This window comes from Oryctolagus cuniculus, chromosome 1, assembly GCF_051225735.1.
Source record: "Oryctolagus cuniculus isolate XC-2025 breed Fujian yellow rabbit chromosome 1, ASM5122573v1, whole genome shotgun sequence".
Classification (NCBI taxonomy): domain Eukaryota; kingdom Metazoa; phylum Chordata; class Mammalia; order Lagomorpha; family Leporidae; genus Oryctolagus; species Oryctolagus cuniculus.
In genome coordinates, this window is record NC_142867.1 from 4869621 (window position 1) to 4888427 (window position 18807).

Genomic DNA, 18807 nt, shown 5'->3' on the forward strand with positions numbered 1-18807 from the left:
CCCTTTCCCTAGTGAAGTGGCATTCACCGACTCTGGGATTGGAGCTGCCACTGAGCCCCCCCCCATACCCCTAAACCTAGTGGTGTGTAGCAAGAAGGGCTTCCTACATCGCAATTCTGAGGGTTGGGCCCTGCTGGGTGGTTCTTCTGCTGCCGTGGTGTCGGCTGGGAGCTGGGCTAGGGCCCTGCTCACATGACTGACAGCTGGGGCTGGCCCCTGATTGTCATGGGAGCTCTCTGGAGGGGCAACCTGATCTTCTTCCTGCGGTAGCTGGAAGTGGCCACTTCCTCCAAAAGCTGCCGCTGACCACCCCCCCCAACCCTCTGGGCCTCCAGAAGTAGAACCAGGAGCTGCAGCTGTCTAAGACCTGGGCCCTGGGGTTCTAGGACAGTATTTCCACCGCATTCTATCAGCCAGGGCAGGACCACGGCCCATCCAGGTTCAAGGACAGGGAGAACGGGCCCCACTCTCCATGGTGGTTGCGACACCGGCGTGGTATGAAAAGGGCTGGTTATGGCCTCCTCTGGAAATGACTCAGCAGGGTGTGTGTGTCATGACGGAGGCTCTGTGAAGGGCTGCCTGCAACCACCCGAGGGAGGGGTGGCTGCCGCAGCTCGGGGTAGCCAGAGCCCCCAGACACATGTGCTGCAGGCCCAGCTCAGCCAGCAGCTTCCTGGGTACCTGGGGTCAGCGCCTCATTCACTCAACAATCATTTAGGGAGCTCCTAGTGTGCGCCAGGCCCAGGGGTCCCAGGGCACAGGCTGGGTCCCTGTAGAACTTTTTGTGGGGTGGAAGAAAATCTACCACAGGAGACAGGGCCATCAGAGAGGTGACAGGTAGAAGAGCAGCAGGGCTGTCTCTGAGGGCCAGGCGCTGGGACGAGGAGCCCTGCCCCGTTCTGGGCCCGCTTCCTCTGCAGGCACCCAACGGGCTGACCACAAGCTGCCCCCACCCTGTGGCGCCCAGGTGCTGCTGTGGAATGGGGCTGAGCAGACAGCGCTGGCGGTGAGCGTGGAAGGGGCTGGGCGGGAACCTTCTCCAGGCCGAGGGTGCCAGTGTCTGGGACAAAATTCCTCCTGGTCTCCCTTCTTGTCCGCGGATGACCCCGCCAGGGCTCTGGACTCTGGGGGATCAGGGAACCCGCCCCTCTGCCTGTTACATGCCCACCCCCACCCCCACAGACCCTGACGCAGGATGCCCGCCTGCTCCCTCGCCTTGACCTTGGGCTTGCTTGGACCTGGAGAGCCCCAAGGGCCCCCCGTGAGGTGCCAGCCCTCTCCAGGAACTCGGGCTCTTCGGGGTCAGACCCTCTGCCTCGGGGTAGCCCCGGGCGAGACCCTCACCCCCTCTGAGTCTCAGAGCAAGCCCTGGCTAGGCTCTGGGCACGGCCTGCTGCAGAGCAGTTGGGTGGGGGCTCTGAGCAGTGAGGGAGCTAGCCCCAGTGCGGATGGTCTCCAGATCAGCATATTTTTTAATAAAGAAATATTTATTTATTTGAGAGTCATAGTTAGATGGAGAGAGGGAGACACACACAGAAAGAGAAATCTTCCATCCACAGAGTCACTCCCCGCATGGCTGCAGTGGCCTGAGCTGGGCCAGGCCAAAGCCAGGAGCCAGGAGCTCCATCTGGGTCTCCCACATGAGTGGCAGGGGCCCAAGCACTTGGGTCATCTTCCGTTGCTTTTCCCAGGCCAAGTGGAGAGCTGGACTGGAAGTGGAGCAGCTGGGACTCGAACCGACGTCCATATGGAATGCCAGCATCGCAGGCGGGCGCTTTGCCTGCTGTGCCATAGCTCAGGTGCCTCAGCAATCACTGTGTTCAAGCCCTCACGCTGGGCACTGGGTGGGGGTGGGGCCAGAGATATCAAAACCAATGACCCTGCGTCCCCCTGCCTCAGTTTCCCCCTCTGTTGCACGAGAAGAGGCGCCTCTCCTGCTTCCTTCATCGGGGGACTGAGGGTCACAGGTGACAACACACAGGCCTGGGCCCTTCTGCCACGAAGCGCTCAGCAGTAGCGGACACCATGGGGCAAGTCCACCAGCTGCTGGCCGGAGCCTCTCGGCCATGGGTCTGGCTTCACTCGGCTGTGTGCTTGACGCGACAGCTCGTCTTGTGTGCGGCGGGGTGGGCACCGCACATCTGAGCAGGCTTCCAGGACCCTCATACACATCATAGCCCAGGGGTCCCGAGCCCAGAGGGCAGAGAGCTGAGCCCCTCTCCTCGGTCCTGGGGCGGCGGCGGGGTGGGGGGTTCAGCCTTCAGATAGGAGGCCAGAGTCAACAGGCCGGGCCGGGCCTCAGATGAGCCAATGGCAGGGCCTGCGCAGGCCGTGTGAGGAGCAGCCACGGAGGGAGGCCCGGGAAGCACACAGCCCGGGGGGGGGGGGGGGGGGGCGCCGTGGTGTTCAGGGCCGGGCTCCGTGGCTTCCCGCAGGCTCAGCTGGCGGTGCCCAGCGGTGGCTCCGGGGAGACGGACCGACTCAGGGTGATGCCTGGGAAGCTGGCGACAAGGCTCTCCCACCTTCTCTTCACCTGCTGGGAGACAGAGGTGGTGGCCATCAGGGCCCAGGGCTGACGGGTGGACTTCAGGTGTCATTCCACCCACAGCCACGAGGTGGGGGTAGACCCCACAAAGAGAAGCCGCTCCCTGCGACCCTTCCTGGGAGGGGCAAAGCCTGCAGCTGCCCCCAAGGGGTCCAGATGTCCCCTTGCCTGGGGGCAGGCAGGGCTGGAGGTGCAGGCCCCCTGGCCGCTCTCCCAACACCAACTGCGTGCCCCCACCCCTACGCTGCCCTGTCAGTCATCCCAAGTCAGCTCTCCGCACCCCCGCCCCCGGCTCCCACAGTCTCCGTGACTCCCTAAGCCCCTGGGATAAATCCCAGTGCTCCCAGGCCCCGTGAAGGGGGCAGCCCTGGCTCTCCGGGTCTGCGGCCATCTCCGGACAGCGGCGCTGGCTTCCCCACACACGGCCTGGACGTTTCCGCTTGAGCTCTCATGTGGGCCTGGGTCCCTCTCGGGGGACCCCCATGCCCGCCCCAGCCGTACCTGTCCGCAGTGCCTCAGCCACCGCCCGCTGCGGCCACGTCGCTCTTGGATCAGCTGCTCTGTGTCCCCCAGGGCCCCGGGCAGCCACTCCTGAGCGGGGCCGGTCAGCCCTTCCGGGTCTCCCTCGGGGCCCTGGGCCCTGGGCTTGTCCCGCTCCTGTCTGAGGCTCAGGGCTCGCCGGGGTCTGCCTTCCAGGGGTCTCCCCCGCGGGTCCTGGAGCTTCCCGTAGGAGGGCCGGGGCCCTCGCAGGGACTGGCTGCGCAGCCCGGTCCCCATGGCTCCGGAGGCAGCGGCGCAGTCCTGGCTTCTGAGATGATCTGATGCCTGCACCCACCTGATGGGAAGGCACCTGGGGGCAAAGGTCGGAGCTGCTGAGGTGCCCTCATAAACCAGAGAGCAGGCCTCGGCCCAGCCTTCCTGAGTCACCCTCCCCTGTCCTGGGACAGGGAGTGCAGGCCAAAGTACTAGCTGGTACTGCCTTCCTCTCCTCCTCCCCTCCCCCTCCCTTCCCCCTCCTCCTCTTTTCCCCTCTCCTCCCCCTCCTCCTCCTCCCCTTCCCCTTCCTCCTCTCCCCCCCCTCCTCCCCTTCCCCTTCCTCCTCTCCTCCCCCTCCTCCTCTCTCCCCCCTCTTCCTCCCCTCCCCCTCCCCCTCTCCTCCTCCCTCTCCTCCCCACTCCGTTTCCTCCTCTTCTTCCTCCTCCTCCAGGCAGCCTTCCCTGACCAGCACCCCTGAAGAGCTCCCCCGCCTGTGGACACCTACGACCCTCACCCTGTCATCCCGTTGACACTCAACCGCAAAACAGACTCGGACTTTGATGACGGGGGGACAGTCCCCTGCCTGGGACAGGCAAAGGCAGAGAGACACACAGTAGGTGGCTGGGTGAGCGGGGCAGTGGGGAGTCACTGATTTTCAGTCTTGGTGAAGAGCGCGCGGGAGACTTGGTGGGACAAGACTGCTCACGGGGACCCTGAGAGCTGAGATACTCAGCTGCATTGTGGAAACGAGGGAAGCAGCCCAGCTCCGGGCGAGGAGGCCTGGCCCCTTTCCCAGGCCTCGCTCTAGCCCCCGTCCCAGCACAGCGCAGCAGGTAAGGATTCTAACTGTGGCTTCGTCACTCTGGGACCCCGGGCAGCTCAGTCCCCTCACCTGTACCAGGGACCAATGAATCAGCCAATGAGATGTGACCCGAGGGGCGCAGCACACAGCAGTGGAGTGCTCTTCCCAGGTGCCCGCCGGGGGGGGGGGGGAGCAGTGTGGGCCCCTGCACCCACGTGGGAGGCCAGACTGGAATTCCAGGCTCCTACCTTTGGCCTGGCCCACACCCATCTGGGGAGTGAACTAGAGGATGGAAAATTCTCTCTCTCTCTCTGCCTTTCATATAGATAAATAAACCTTGGAAAAGGACTGAGTTGGTGGTTGTGGGCAAATCCCTTTGGTCCCTTGGGTCAGTCCCCCCGTCTGTAAAATGGGTTGTTTGGAAAATGAAGCGAAATCGTTGATGTGCAGTGAAAGTTAGACTGCCAGCAGCAGCTCTCCCCGACAAGACAAGGCAAGGACGCGGGGTCTGGGGCCGTGCAGCAGATTCCCTCGAATCCCAGAGGGCCAAGGGGGCCTCACAACACAGGCCACAGGCCTTTTGTTGTTTTAACCTCCGGTTTGGAGGATGTTTGGTGATCCTGGCGCTAATCCTTCCATGATTTCATTCAGACCTCGTGAGAGTGGGGATTGTTATCCCATTCTACAGATCAGGAAACCGAGGCACCTGGTCAGAAAGCCTGCCTAGTAAGTGGCTGAGCTGGGACTCCAGGCTGGCCAGCTGGGCTCCGGTGCCCGATGCTCTCCTGTCCCGGGGCCGGAAGCCGGGTATCCTGCCTCGTGGGCTGCTGTCCCTCTGCTGCCAGGCTGGCCACACCCTCCCCTCTCCTCCCCCGCCCTGCCCCGAGTTTCTGGGCCTTCCTTGGGTTGTTCAATGGCTCCCGCTCGTTGGACCTAGGTCAGGGGCAGTGTCTAGACAGTGGGAAAACGAGGCCCTGACCGCCTGCCCCGCCAGTGACGGCCAACGCTCTCTCTGTATTCCTACTCTGCCCACGCACCTAATGTTTACCCCACAGCCGACCCTGACCCTGGCTCCAAGGCAGCCACGCGCCAGGCCCCCTCGGAGCACGCGCAGTCGGCTCAGGGCACCGCGGGGAGCCTGCTGACTCACACCCGCTCCTTTGGCACAGCCGGGTCAGAGTGACTCACCTGCTCTGGTCCTGTTCCAGCACGTGGAGCTGCCGCACACCCTCTTGCCAGCTGTGCCTTTTTTTTTTTTTTTTTAAGATTTATTTATTCGAAAAGCCAGGCTGAAGCCAGAAGTTTGGAACCCAACCCGGGTCTCCCACGTGGGTGACAGGGGCCCAAGGACTCGGGCCATCTTCTGCTGCTTTCCCAGGCCACAGCAGAGAGCTGGATCGGAAGTGGAGCAGCCGGGACTCGAACCTGCACTTACATGAGTTACAGGTGTGCAGACAGCAGCTTAACCTGCTGTGCCACAAGGCCGGCCCCCAACTGTGCAATCGGCTTCCCTGCCGCCCTCACCCGGCCGGCTCCTGCCTTTCAGGACCCGTGAGCGACACCTGTCGCAAGCCTGTCCTGTTGTCCTGTGGGCTCCCTCCCGGCTGGGTGAGGCAAGCACTGCCTTCTCCAGCCCACAGGGCAGCACGACCCCCCTCCCCCATGTCTTCCCGAGCGGGATGGACGGCCCTAGCATCACGTCTTTCTTGTCTGTCTCTGGGACCCGCACGAGTGCAGTTGGCATTAAATAGTGGCGACTAGAAGTCGGTTATTGCTACGAAGCCACTGCCCCTGGGCAACATGTACAGGCCAAGGAACCACCTCCTTTTATATAAGCCACTCATTATTTTTAAAGCATTTTTAGTGGTTCTGTCCCCACCCCTCCCATGGATTTCATTTAACCCTCATGACAGTTTAAACAAAGCTTAGTGGCTTAAAACAGAGCTGGTCGCTTAACCCAACAGTTTCTTATCGCGGCTTCTGCGGGTCAGGAACCTAAGGATGGCTTAGCTTCCTTGCCCAGGGACCTCTGTCTTCAGCAGGTCCCCCCGCCCCGCCCCGCCCCGGGCAGCAGATCTGTCCCCAGGCGCCCCCTGGTGGTTGCTGGCAGAACTCTGCTCCGGGCGGGCTGTCGGACCCAGAGCCTGATTCTCACTGTGCTTGGCCCGCCAGAAGCCAGGGTCTCCGGGGACTTATCTTAGGCGCGCCAACCCAGCCCTCTTGCTGCATGGCGTGCAATGGAGCTGTGGCCCCGGGCACCCAGTGTAAGTTGGGAATACCGAGTGGGAAGTGCCCGGAACGCGCCTGACCTGGGGTGAGCAGCACATGGCAACGCATGGGTGGGCTCCTCCCGTCACCACGGGCTGACGGAGAGCCGACATGCTGCCACGGACGCCAGGCAAGCTCCATCCCGACCGCCTTCCCAGGTGGCTCGGATTTCTCACCCTGACCCTCAAGGGCCTGGACAGTGGGCTCCGGCTGCCTTTCCCAGGGCAGCCGTGTGTGCGCTTGGGCTCCGCTCACCAGCATGACGTCCTCCTCCATCTCCACCTGCCCGTCCTGCTTGCTTGTGAGGCTGAGTTCCAACACCACCTCCTCCAAGAAGCCTGCCTAGATTCCCCCCAGGTGTTCTCCCAGTCTGTCCCGTGTACCCTCAGCACCTGACATCTCCTTTATGTACCTGGGTCTCCCTCGTCTCCCACAGGCAGATGCAGCACTCTGCCCCCAAGCTTCTGGCCTCCCTGGAGCCCATCCCCATGGCTCAGCTGAATAACAGAAGTGCAAGCAGGTGGCCTGGAACCCGAAACCTCCGGCAGCGTGCGCTCCGCTCTCCTCTCCTGAGCGTAGTCGGGGTCTTTCCACGCCTCCAGAACAGTCAGATGGAATCACACGCATAACCATGTGTGCTGCTAGATTTTCCTCCTTGAAGGCACGGTGAGAGGCCGTGCAGGATTGCTCGTTTAACTCAGGTTGCTTTTGACCAAGCAGCAGACAGCAGGTTCACTCTGTGCTGAGTTCGTAGAACCCAGTGCACCTGCTCTTTGCTTTGGAGCCCTGCTGTCCACCCTCCCCCCCCCCTTTTTTTGGTTTTGACGTCCCCACAGGGGCTGGAGGCTGTCAGGTTCAGTGCCAGGACCTGGCCATCTCATCACCTAGACAAGTCAAAGTGAACGATGAATGGCAACACTACGGTTTAAAAGCTGTTGTGGGGCCAGCGTGGTGCAGCAGGTAACGCCGCCATCTGCAGTGCCGGCATCCCATGTGGGCGCTGGTTCAAGCCCCGGCTGTTCCACTTCCGATCCAGCTCTCTGCTGTGGCCTGGGGAAGCAGTAGAAGATGGCCCCAGTCCTTGGGCCCCTGCACCTGTGTGGGAGACCCGGAGGAAGCTCCTGGCTTCTGGCTTTGGCCTGGTCCAGCCCTGGCCATTGCAGCCATTTGGGGAGTGAACCAGCGAATGGAAGACCTCTCTCTCTCTCTCTCTCTCTCTCTATTGCGACAGCGCCACGTGCGGAGCGCACCCTGAGCGCCAGGGTTTCCTCTATGTTCTCGTGTTGGGCCCGGGACGGAGAATCAGGAACAGATTATTCCGACAACGCGGCCGAGCTCAGCAGGTGACACACATGTCCCTGAGCTGCCTCAGGTCTGACCCTTCTGCCCGAGCCTGTCAAGCCGTCTACACAGAACTTCCCTAGCAGAAAAACACCAATTGCTGGGCCCCAGGTTAACCCCCCCCCCCATATGGGCGCTCTTGCAGAGGCTGTGAATCCAGGTCCGCCCGCCTGCGAGGGCTGTGATCTGTGGACACGAATTTTAAACTCTGCAGGTTGCTGCCTCCTTCCCCCTGGCGTGGCCCAGGGAGGCAGGTGGAAGAGGAGCAGCAAGGCCTGGGGGGTCCATGGCTTTGTCCACTCACCTGCTGGCCTGAGTCCCCTCGTCCCCAGCTGCTGCAGGCCTCCCCCGAGGTGCTACCTGAACTCCCTGGTGAGCTGGGCTCTCTGCTGCCTCCCAGGCGACTCTCATCCTGCCTCCACCAATATGCCTGGGCTGTGTCCCTCCGCATGGAGCCCCTTGATCGATCGATCAATCAATCAATCAATCATCTATCTCAAGACTAAGCTCAGGCCCTGCCTCCTCCAGGAAGCCCTCCGAGGCCCCTCTCACAGGGAAAGGGGCTTCTCCTCGGACTCCCATATTACCCTGGGCACTGTTTCCAGACCAGCGCCCACTGCTTTGAGATCAAGTGTTCTGGGGTCCGCCCTCTCCCTGCGCCTGCCAGGGTCAGGAAGCGGCTGGCACCAGGGACGTCACGCAGTTTCCGTGGCATCTCCGATGGCTGCTTTCTGAAATGATGGTGGATGGGAGCGATGCCCCCTCCCCACCCCAGGGACACCGTCACCACTGTGACACTGTGACAGTCGGCTCCTCCCTGCCCTGCCCTTTTCCAAGCTGCTGTCACTTTCACTTTCCCATCCTCCCTGAATGTGGGCTCAGCCCTGGGGCTGTCTCATTCACTCCAGCAGTTTTATGAGAAGTGATGGTATTTCTTTATTTCATTTTATTCGAAAGGGAAGCAGAGCGAGAGAGCGGGAGAGAGAGAACAGGAGAGAGAGATCTTCCCTCCGCTGGTCCACTCCTGTTCTTTCACTGGTAGACTTCTTCTTCTTCTTTTTTTTTTTGACAGGCAGAGTGGACAGTGAGAGAGAGAGACAGAGAGAAAGGTCTTCCTTTGCCGTTGGTTCACCCTCCAATGGCCGCCGCGGCCGGCGCACTGCGGCCGGCGCACTGCGCTGATCCAAAGGCAGGAGCCAGGTGCTTCTCCTGGTCTCCCATGGGGTGCAGGGCCCAAGCACTTGGGCCATCCTCCACTGCACTCCCTGGCCACAGCAGAGAGCTGGCCTGGAAGAGGGGCAACTGGGACAGAATCCGGCGCCCCGACCGGGACTAGAACCCGGTGTGCCGGCGCCGCAGGTGGAGGATTAGCCTAGTGAGCTGCGGCATAGCCACTGGTAGACTTCTTATTAAGCACTTATGATGTGGTAACTCAACTCTTGCAGAGGTCATGTTCAAGTGCAAGAAGACAGGGCAGGGACAAATGGAAAAACAAACAAAAACCAAGAACTTTCCAGAAAGCATCAGGCACTGAGAAGCAGTAAGGCAGCTGGGGGGCGCCGGCGGGGAGGAGCCTGCTCCCCAGCGCCGCTGACGTGGCCGCGATGGCTCAGGTGCTGTTGTGATTCGAAGGCCTCTGGCCAGGGGTGGGACTCAGGTGTCCACGTTTCCCTGGCGCCCTTGTCCCCAGCAGATTCTGTTGCTCCGGGTGCAGAAAGCAGCTCTCGCTGAGACAGGCTTTCTCTGGCCACGAGGCCTCCTCCCCCAGGCCTCTCCTGCAGCCGAATGCCCTTCCCAACGCTGCCCTCCCCTCGGAAGACTCCTGGGGGTTGGGTGGAGCCCGGAGCCCGGATGGGGAGGTGTCTTGTCTGCTAATCTGAATTTGCATATGCCCCAGCTGATGTTCAAAACCTCTGCTCCCTGGGGTCACTGGTGCCACTCAGTCAGTGTTGGTGCTGATGGGACAGTCACCTGAGCCCCCGTCCTCGGCTGCAGACCCAGGACGGAGCTGCGACGTCACTCACAGCCTGCCCCAGAAAAGGCCTGCATCTCACAGTGACCCCAGAGATGGGGTCACGAGGCAGGCATGGGCAGTGCATGAATTCCAGCCCAGGTAGGACGGGACCTCAACTCTTCATTTATTTAAAGATTTATTTCTTTGAAAGGCAGAGCTAGAGGGGGAGAGGGAGAGAGGGAGAGAGGGAGTGAGAGACTGGTCTTCCACCTGCTGGTTAGCTTCCCAAATGGCCAGCTCAAGCCAGGGGCCTGGCACTCCATCCGAGTCCCCCACACAGATGGCAGGGGTCCAAGCGCGTGCAGCGTCTTCCACTTCTTTCCCAGGGGCATTAGCAGGGAGCTGGGTCAGGAATGGGGCAGCCAGGCCTAAAGCCAGCGCTCACGTGGCACGCTGGTGCTGCAGGTGGTGGCTTAACCCAGTGCGCCACGGTGCGTGAAGAAAGCTGGTAGGTGGGGGGGCCGGCGTCCTCGGACCTGGACATCCCACAGAGTGCAAGTTCTATGAGGTGACGACGGGGCCGCGTCTGTCCACCGCGGTGTCCCAACCATGCACTCGGCCTGCTGTGGGTGCTTAAGAGGTGTTTGTTGATGGATGAGACATGTGAGGGTCTGGTGCCGGGGCTCACTAGGCTAATCCTCCACCTAGCGGCACCGGCACCCTGGGTTCTAGTCCCAGTTGGGGCACCGGATTCTGTCCCGGTTGCCCCTCTTCCAGGCCAGCTCTCTGCTGTGGCCCGGGAGTGCAGTGCAGGATGGCCCAAGTCCTTGGGCCCTACACCCCATGGGAGACCAGGAGAAGCACAGTGCACCGGCCACAGCGCGCCAGCCATGGCAGCCATTGGAGGGTGAACCAACGGCAAAAAAAGGAAGACCTTTCTCTCTGTTTCTCTCTCTAACTATACACTCTGCCTGTCAAAAAAAAAAAAAAAAAAAAAAAAGAAACGTGAGGAGTCAGCACTGTGGCACAGAGGGCAAGCCGCTACCTGCAGTGCCAGCATCCCATATGGGCACTGGTTCGAGTCCCAGCTGCTCCACTTTCGATTCGGCTCCCTCCTAATGCCCTGGGAAAGTTATAGGAGATGGCCCAAGTGCTTTGACTCCTGCACTGACGTTGGGAGACTTGGAAGAAGCTCCTGGCTCCCAGCTTCAGATCTTAAAAAAAAAAAAAACTAAAAAAAAGTGTGAATCTGGAGAATTGGGATTTTTTCAACTTAATATTTTGTGTTTTAGATAATTATTATAAATTTATGCTATAGACAGATTTAATGGCTCTACTCAATAGAGTTCAACAAATAGAAAGTAAATGGACCATAGCCCAGCAGGAAAACTGGCAAAGGCCATCAACAATAACCAAATGAAAAGACGCTCAGCTTCACTCGTGAATTTTAAAACAGTCACCGAATCGTTGAAACTATGGCAGTGTATGAACGGACACCCTGTCAATTTGATAAAGATCTAAAGCAACTTGGCAAAACACTGTATCTGCAGCAAAACTGATACACACAGGCTTTCTTTTTCTTTTTGGAGTTGTTTTTTTTTTTAATTTTTAAATTTTAGCTCCCACATATATGGGAACACGTGCGGTGTTTTCGTCTTTCTGTGTCTGGCTTATTCCCTGCAGGGAGAACTGCTGTGCTGGCGGGCCCAGGGCTCCTGGCGGGCCCAGGGTTGCGGCTCTGCGGGACGGGTGGAGGGAGGCCAGCGAGGCTGGAGTGCCCAGCTCTGTGCACAGCAAGGTCTGGGAATCTCTCCACGCTCACAGACCGTTTGCGGCGCACTGGGCGTTCTCCGGGTCCTTGAGGGCCGCGTCCGGCCGCAAGTCCCGCTTCCCGCTCGCCCCCACGGCCGTCGGATGCATCGCACTCGGTGACCGCGGCTTCGCCTCGTTGGCTCCGGTCACTCTCCGTCCCCCGGGCAGGCGCACCTGCTCGGCCCTGAACGTCCTCCTCTGCGGGGACCAGGAGCCCGAGGCCCGGGGAGGCGACGCTGCTCGTCCAAGGTCACGCGGCGAAGAGCTCCCGAGCGCCTTTGCCCACCGGCGCCGCTGCGACGGGGCCGCCACGGCCGCGGGCGCCTTCGCTGACGCCTTCCTGCGACCTCCGCCCCCGGTCGCGGGCGCCCGGCCGCGCCTCGCCGGGACGTCCGAGCCCCTGCCCGAGCATCTGTTTTGCTTGCGGCTTTCGCAGACACGTGCTACCCGGGTGAATGAATCGCACGTCCCCACCCCCGCCGACAGCCAATCCCGGCGCGTCAGCGCCCGGCCACTTCCGCCTATTGCGGGCCGCGGCCCGGGCCCGGAGGCCCACGTGAGGCTCTGGAGACAAGGGAGTAGGCGGTGGCGCGCCAGGGGCGGGCTCTCACAGCCTCGCCACCAATCCGGACGCCCGCCGGGGACGCCGGGGGCGGGGCTGACGTGCGGCGCCAAGGCTTAAACGCGATGGGTAGGCGGGCGCAGGGCGGAGTCCCGAGCGGGGGAGCGGTGAGTGGCGGCGAGCGGCGTCCAATAACAGGAGGGGTTGGGCTGCCTGGGCCAATCGGAAGTCCGAGAGGCGGGGCCGGGACTGCAGCAAGTTCGGTTGCGCGGAGACCGCAGCTGTTCCCTGTCAGTGGAGGCAGCGGCTGTAGAGGCGGCGGCGGCGGCGGCGGCGAGGCGGTGAGTGTCCGCGGCGCTCCGCACCCTCCTCTTCCTGCGGCACGCCGGTCGGGGCGGGTGGGCGTGCGCCGGCGCCGCCGCCGCGAGGGATGCTTATGTAAGGGGTCGGGCGCGCCGAGGCGGCGCGGACTCGGCGCGAGTGACGGCTGGAGGAGTCGGCGGCGGGCACTGCGCGGCGCGGCGCGACGCGACGCGAGCGACGTCCGCCGCCCCTCCCCCTCCCGCGGGGGCGCGGCCCCGCCCCCGGGACCCCCGGGACCCCCGCGCCCCCGCGCCCCCGCGCCCCGCGAGCATCCCCGGCGCGCGGCCGCCGCCCCCGCCGCGGCACCCCCTGGCCCGGGCTGCGGGCGGACAGCCGCACGCGCGGAGCCCTGAGGCGCCGGGTCCCCGCGGGCTCGCCCTGAGGGAAGCCGCGGGTCCCGCCGGCCCTCGGGGTCCGGAGCGGCGTGCCCGGCCGGGAGCGGGCTGCGCGCTCAGCCCCGTTACTCGGGCAGCTGTGAGGAGTTCACGCGGCGCGTCCGGGCAGCGCTGGCCGGGCCCCTCCGCCCCGCCCCGCGCACTTTGACGGGTTCTTTCCCCATCGCACAGGCGATGGAGCCGGGCCAAGGCCCAGGTGCCCGACAGCTGGGAACTTGCGGACGTCCCGTCCGCCTCGGAGTTTGCTGGCCTCGGGGCCGCTTAGCCCCATTCTGCAGCCGAGAAAGCCGAGGCCCGGAGGAGTGGCCACCGTGCGAGGTCGCTGCCCTCCCCGCCGCTGCCAGCGCCCCGCTTGGCCGCCCCCCACCCCGCCCCGCACCTGCTCCCTGCGCTGGGGGCAGACGCTGGGCCGGGCCGGGCCGGGCTGGGGGTGTGCTCGGCATTTCTGCTCGCTTCACACCCGAACTTTTTTTTTCACTTATTTATTTATTTGAAATGCGCAGAGAGAGAGAGGTCGGTCTTCCATCCGCTGGTTCACTCCCCAAACAACGGGCAGAGCTGCGGCGATCCCTAGCCAGGAGCTTCTTCCGGGTCTCCCCGTGGGTGCAGGGGCCCAAGGACTTGGGCCACCTTCTACTGCTTTCCCAGGCCACAGCAGAGAGCTGGATCGTAAGTGGAGCAGCCGGGTCTCCACCCGGCGCCCCACCCGTATGGGATGCCGGCGCTGCAGGTGTTTCCCGCCCCCACCCCTTCCTGTGCAGAGCCCCGGTCTGGATCGGGAGATGATGAAGGTGATGGGGGCAGTCTTCGCTCTGGAACTGCCGACGAACTGGCTGAGGAAGAGAAAAATAAAAATAAACGAAAGCTGAGAGGTGCCGGTAGAGAGTGCGGGGTGGGCACGGAAGAGGGAGTTCCTTAGGGCACGAATCAGGGCAAACCGCACACTGAAGCAAGGGAGTGGAGTGGACTGGCCTCTGGGCTGGAAGGGGTGGATCTGGGAGGGCTTCCTGGAGGAGGTGAGTTGTGAACCTTTTTGATGAAAAGGCAGTGATTGAATTTGAGTAGCAATGGTATGGCGGAGAGGTGGGTTTCAGATGACGAGAACCTGCCAGAAGAAGGCTGAGGGAGGGGGAAGGAGAGCGCGAGGGCCTGGGTACTTAGCTGTGTGGGAGATGCTAGGCCACGGGGAGCGGCGCTGCAGGAGGTGGAGCCGGGCGTGGACACTAGCATGTGCTCAGGTGTCAGTAAGCCAGGGACTGGCGCCCAGGTGAGGTGAGGGGCCGCGGCCGGCCAGGGGCCTGGCTCTGCCCTTAGGGCCCAGCAGCAGGCCTGCGCCGTCTCCCTCTGGGTTCTGGCGAGCTCCTTGGAAGCAGCTGGCCTTTTTTTTTTTTTTTTTTTTTTTTATTTATTTATTTGAAAGTCACAGTTACACAGCGAAAGAAGGAGAGGCAGAAAGAGAGCGAGAGAGAGGTCTTCCATCCGCGGGTTCACTCCCCAAATGGCCACAACAGCCAGAGCTACACTGATCCGAAGCCAGGAGCCAGGAGCTTCATCCGGGTCTCCCACATGGGTGCAGGGGCCCAAGCACCTGGGCCATCTTCCACTGCTTTCCCAGGCCACAGCAGAGAGCTGGATGGGAAGTGGAGCAGCCGGGACTTGAGCTGGAACCCATATGGGATGCGGGCGCTGCAGGCGGCGGCTTTACCTGCTGCACCACAGCGCCGGCCCTGCAGCTGGCCTTTATAGAGGAGTGGCCACGCCACGCCACGCCACGCCCTGCCGGAAGGGGCTTTGTTCAGCACAGTTGCGCAACACCTACTTTTTGAGTTACTTTAGGCTGAGTTTCCCCTCTGGGTCTCGGGTCCTTTTCCCTCCTTGGCAGCCTGCTGCAGCCTGGTGATGTCTGCGGGTGTCAGTTCTCGCCTGCGGGCTCCCGGTGGCCCAGCCTGCCTCTGATGTGCCCACCTACACAGCCTGCCTTGCTTCTGCCCTGTGTCTTGCTTTCCCCGGTCTCACCTTCCACCCCCTGGCACCGTGCCAGGTGCCTGCCTCTCCACCCCCACCCCTCCCCCACTCATTCTTGGCGTCCCTCTTCCCAGTACCCGACAGTGATGAGAACAAGGAGGTGTTTAATGGATAAATCAGTAGAAAATGGCTCAGATTGGATACCCGTGAGGAGGGAGGGGTGGAGCCGGGAACACTGGATCTGTGGTACTGGCATGGCTGGCAGCTTTGGGCAGACCTGGGGCCTGCTCACTCCTCTGTCCGGCATCTTCCGTGTGAGCTGGGTGCCTTGGCCAGGTCAGTATTTTCTTTAAAAACACGTTTGTGTTCATTGGAAAGTCAGATGACAGAGAGGAAGAGACAAGAGAGGTCTCATCTGCTGGTTCACTCTCCAGATGGTAGCAACACCCAGGGCTGAGCCAGGCCAAAGCCAGGAGCTTCCTCCAGGTCGCCCACGTGGGTGGCAGGGGCCCAAGCACTTGGCCCATCTTCTGTTTTCCTGGGCGCATTAGCAGGGACTGGATTGGCAGTGGAGCAGTCGGGACTTGAACTGGCGCCCGTATGGGATGCCGGCGTCACAGGCTGCGGCTTAGCCCGTCGCGCCACAGCGCCAGCCCCTAACTTGACTCTCTCTGGAACAGGGCCCTCTCCTGGCCTTCATCCAGAGACCCTGCAGCCACGTGGGGCACTGTGCCCGGGCCCTCCCAGCGCCTCCTGAGTGAAAAGCCAGGGTCGGCGCCCCAGGACTGCACCTGGGGGCTCGTCCCTCCGGGTGACTGCCGAGGCTGCTGCTTCTGCCTCCGCGCCCCCAGGGCACTGTCCGTGCCCCCCCCCCCAAACTTGCCCCGTGGTACCCCTCCTCTGGCTCCTGGTGACCCAGTTTTCCTCCGAGCCTCCCCTCCTGTCTCGTCAAAGTTAGGTTCTCCGAGGCTCGGCGCTTCCCTTCCGCGGCTCTGTGAGATCTGTTGGGTGGGACGTGGGTGCTGTGTTTCCATGACTGGCACAGAGGGTGGACGCCAGCCGTCACGGACCTGCAGCACAGGACTGTGGTGGGAACCTTGCTCGTCTCCTGTGACTCCCACAGCAGCCGCACCGAGGTGCTGCCACGTGGCCTCTGATGATGAGAAACAGAGAGGCAAATAGCTCGCCCGGGCCCACACAGCCAGGCGGAGGTGTGGGGGACTGGCCCCAGGAGAGCAGGCTCCAGTTCTGGCTTGGGTGCCTCGCGCCTGTGGCATTGGTGATGTGCCCAGGAACCTGTTTTCAGCACTTTGTAGGCAGAGCCTGTGCCATTCTGGGTTAGGTCCTTTTGCAAAGCATGCATTCAATAAATATTTTATTGAACCGAATGTCCGAAGCATTCAATTTCTGCCTTGACATAATCTGCCAAGGCCATGGAGTTTCTTTGCTGGCCGGTGTCTCCGTTTTGCTGAATATTGACCAGTGGCTGGAGCTCTCTGACAGGTGTGGCCTCTCAAAGATAAATGTCCTGGAGACCCGCGTATAGGGAGGCCGCCCACCCTCTGGGCTCGGGGGGGCCTGGACCTGCCTGTGCTCTCTCGGGCGTGTGACAGGAGAGACGTCAGGAAATGGTCGGGGAAATAGGAGACCCGTTCCGAGTCACGTAAGACTTCATTAGTGTCATGTTGTGGCGCAGCGAGAGAGGAACCAGGCGCTGAGCGCTCTGGCCAGACGCGGGCCTGGGGCTGCGTGGAGCTGGCAGGAAGAGGAGGCTTCCGATGAGGCGAGAGGGTTTCCAGATTCTACCTGAGTGCTACGACCCCGTGTGTCGGCCAGGTGTGTGCACCTCACCAGGCGCTCCCCAGAACACCCCCCCCCCCCCGCCGAGGAGGGCGTTCTTACTCCCACTTTGCAGTTGGGGAACCAGGCTTTGAGGGTTCCAGGTGCAGGGCCGGAGCCCAGACAGCAAGGCCACGGAGCCGGGCTGCTCTCGGCCCTGCACTTGCCTGTGGCCCACAACCGCCCTGAGCTGGAAGCAAAGGAGGAGTTCTTCTCTGGGCCTCAAATCCGTGTTCCCTCGGGGGAAAGCCTGGAGAAACGAGGATAACACTTTTTTTTTTTTCCTTTTTGCTTTAGATAGCGTCCGCCTTCTGAGGAGCTGGCAGAACACGCAGGGTAGGTCGTGCGCCTGCAGCCAGGCCGTGGGCAGAAGTCACGTGGCCAGCCGCCTCGCCACGTCGGGTCTCCAGGGCGATCAGAACGAAAGGCCAGGCTCTGGTTTTTGGATACTCTCCACTTAAGCTTGGGTTCTCTGGGTTTTCTTGGTTTTTACAGGAAAATGACATCTGGCCTCTGTTCTCTGTTGGCAGCGGGCCAGCCTCAGCAGGAGGCCCTACTTCTGGGAGGGTGTGGCTTGCAGTGCTGGGAGGGGGGGCCGTGCCAAAGGCTGGGGGGGGGTCAGGTTCCTGAGGACCTATAGGCAGAGTCCCTGGGGCTGGGCCGCTTCTGAGAAGACCCCTTCTTTAGGGGGTGTGTGGAGCAGGTGGCTGGGGCGCGAGGGGTGGCCTAGCCGGCGGTTGTACAAACACCCATGCTTTGAGCCTTTGCCACTCACACGGCAAGGGGGAGAGGTGGCATTGTCCCCTCTTCCCTCTCCCGGTGCTCAGGCAGCACTGTCCGGGACAACTGACCACTTCGAAGGCATCGCTGCCTTGATGCCCCCGAGTGCAGGCGGCCGGGAGATTGGGTTGCAGCTCCTCAGCCTGGATTCCCAGCCACCCCCCCCACCCCCCGCGCGAGCTGGGCTCCGTGCGCTGGGCTGGTCCTGCCTGCTGCCGCTGCACTGCACGGACGTCCTGGCCCGGCATCTCCCAACCTCTCGACACCCGTCAGGCTCTCACCTCCATCTGGAGGCGGCCTGGCGGCTCTGCCCTCTCCCGGCTAGCGCCCTGGGGGCTTTGGGACCCAGGGACTCCTTTCCCAGAGTTCATGTTCAGGGCTGTGTGGGGGTTCCTTTGTAGAGGGCTCTTTCTGGTATTCCACTCATTGTGTAGGGGATTTTCTCAGGGGACCCTCAGGACCCCGGAGTTGATCTCGGCACAAGGTTTCCCAGAGTCCGGCTGTGCTGGGTGTTGGGCCCACAGTGGCCATTTTCCTCCCAGCGGCTGCGTGTTCTCACAGAAGCCGGGTGAGGGCAGACGGAGGTGGGCCATGCTGGGCGCCCAGCGCCCCTCACTCTTGCTTTCTGCATTGTCTGCCTCTCTGTGGTCGATAGAGGTGAGTGTTATTTCTCTTGTATCCCCTGGTGGGTGGGGGGACATGGGATGAAGCCCCCCAGAGCCACCTGACTTACTGAGCTGCAGCAACTGAAGCCCAGAGAAGGCTGGTGTGCAGAACCCAGGATGCTGGTCGGGGGAGGCGGTGAGGCGGTGGGTGGGTTAGATATTCTCTCTCTCTCTCTCTCTCTCTCTCTCTCTCTCTTTTAAAGATTTATTTATTTAAAAGGCAGAATTAGAGACAGAGACATCTTCCATCTGCTGGTTCATTCCTCAAATGGTCACAATGGCCAGAGTTGGGCCAACCCAGAGCCAGGAGCCAGGAGCTTCTTCCGGGTCTCCTGCGTGGGTGCAGGGGCCCAAGCACTTGGGCCATCTTCTGCTGCTTTCCCAGGAGCATTAGGAGGGGGTTGGATTGGAAGTGGAGCAGCTGGGACTCGAATCAGTGCCCGTATGGGGTGCTGGTGCTGCAAGCTTTACCCACTATGCCACAGTGCCAGCCTCAGTCTTCTTGTGTCTTTGTTTTTTGCCCCTAAAGATTTATTGCAGAGTGACAGAGGGAGAGACAGAGAAAAGAGTTATCTTCCATTTGCTGGTTCTCTCCCCAAATGGCTGCATCTACCAGGGCTGGGCTAATGCAAAGCCGGGATCCTAGAGCTCCATCCGGGTCTCCCACGTGGGTGGCAGGGGCCCAAGCACTTGGACTATCTTCTGCTGCCTTCCCAGGTTCAAGAGCAGGAAGCTAGATTGGAATCGGAGCCGCCAGGCC

The 18807-nt window shown here is 61.8% G+C and overlaps 2 protein-coding genes across 4 annotated transcripts in view; one reads left to right on the forward strand and one right to left on the reverse strand.

The window, feature by feature from the left end:
- Positions 1 to 1454: 1454 nt before the first annotated feature.
- C1H11orf86 (chromosome 1 C11orf86 homolog) lies at positions 1455 to 3415 on the reverse strand. Of its 2 annotated transcripts, none has more exons than XM_070061565.2 (2): positions 3047 to 3415; positions 1455 to 2533 (listed from the first exon to the last, which is right to left on the reverse strand). In XM_070061565.2, exons 1-2 carry the CDS (start codon positions 3320 to 3322, stop codon positions 2438 to 2440), a joined length of 372 nt encoding a protein of 123 aa, XP_069917666.1. In that variant the 5' UTR covers positions 3323 to 3415; the 3' UTR covers positions 1455 to 2437. The 2 variants fall into 2 exon arrangements, with proteins under 2 accessions (XP_069917666.1, XP_069917656.1); XM_070061555.2 differs by having other exon boundaries at positions 1455 to 2536; positions 3047 to 3411.
- Positions 3416 to 12237: 8822 nt separating this feature from the next.
- PC (pyruvate carboxylase) overlaps positions 12238 to 18807 on the forward strand; it is a 97095-nt gene continuing 90525 nt past the window's right edge. Inside the window, exons 1-2 of one of the 2 annotated variants that reach the window (XM_051830871.3) lie at positions 12311 to 12381; positions 16900 to 16938. The gene's annotated coding sequence lies outside the window, so the exon portion shown is untranslated. Of the gene's footprint in view, positions 12382 to 16899; positions 16939 to 18807 lie in introns of both variants that reach the window. The other variant, XM_051830870.3, reaches the window with a different exon arrangement.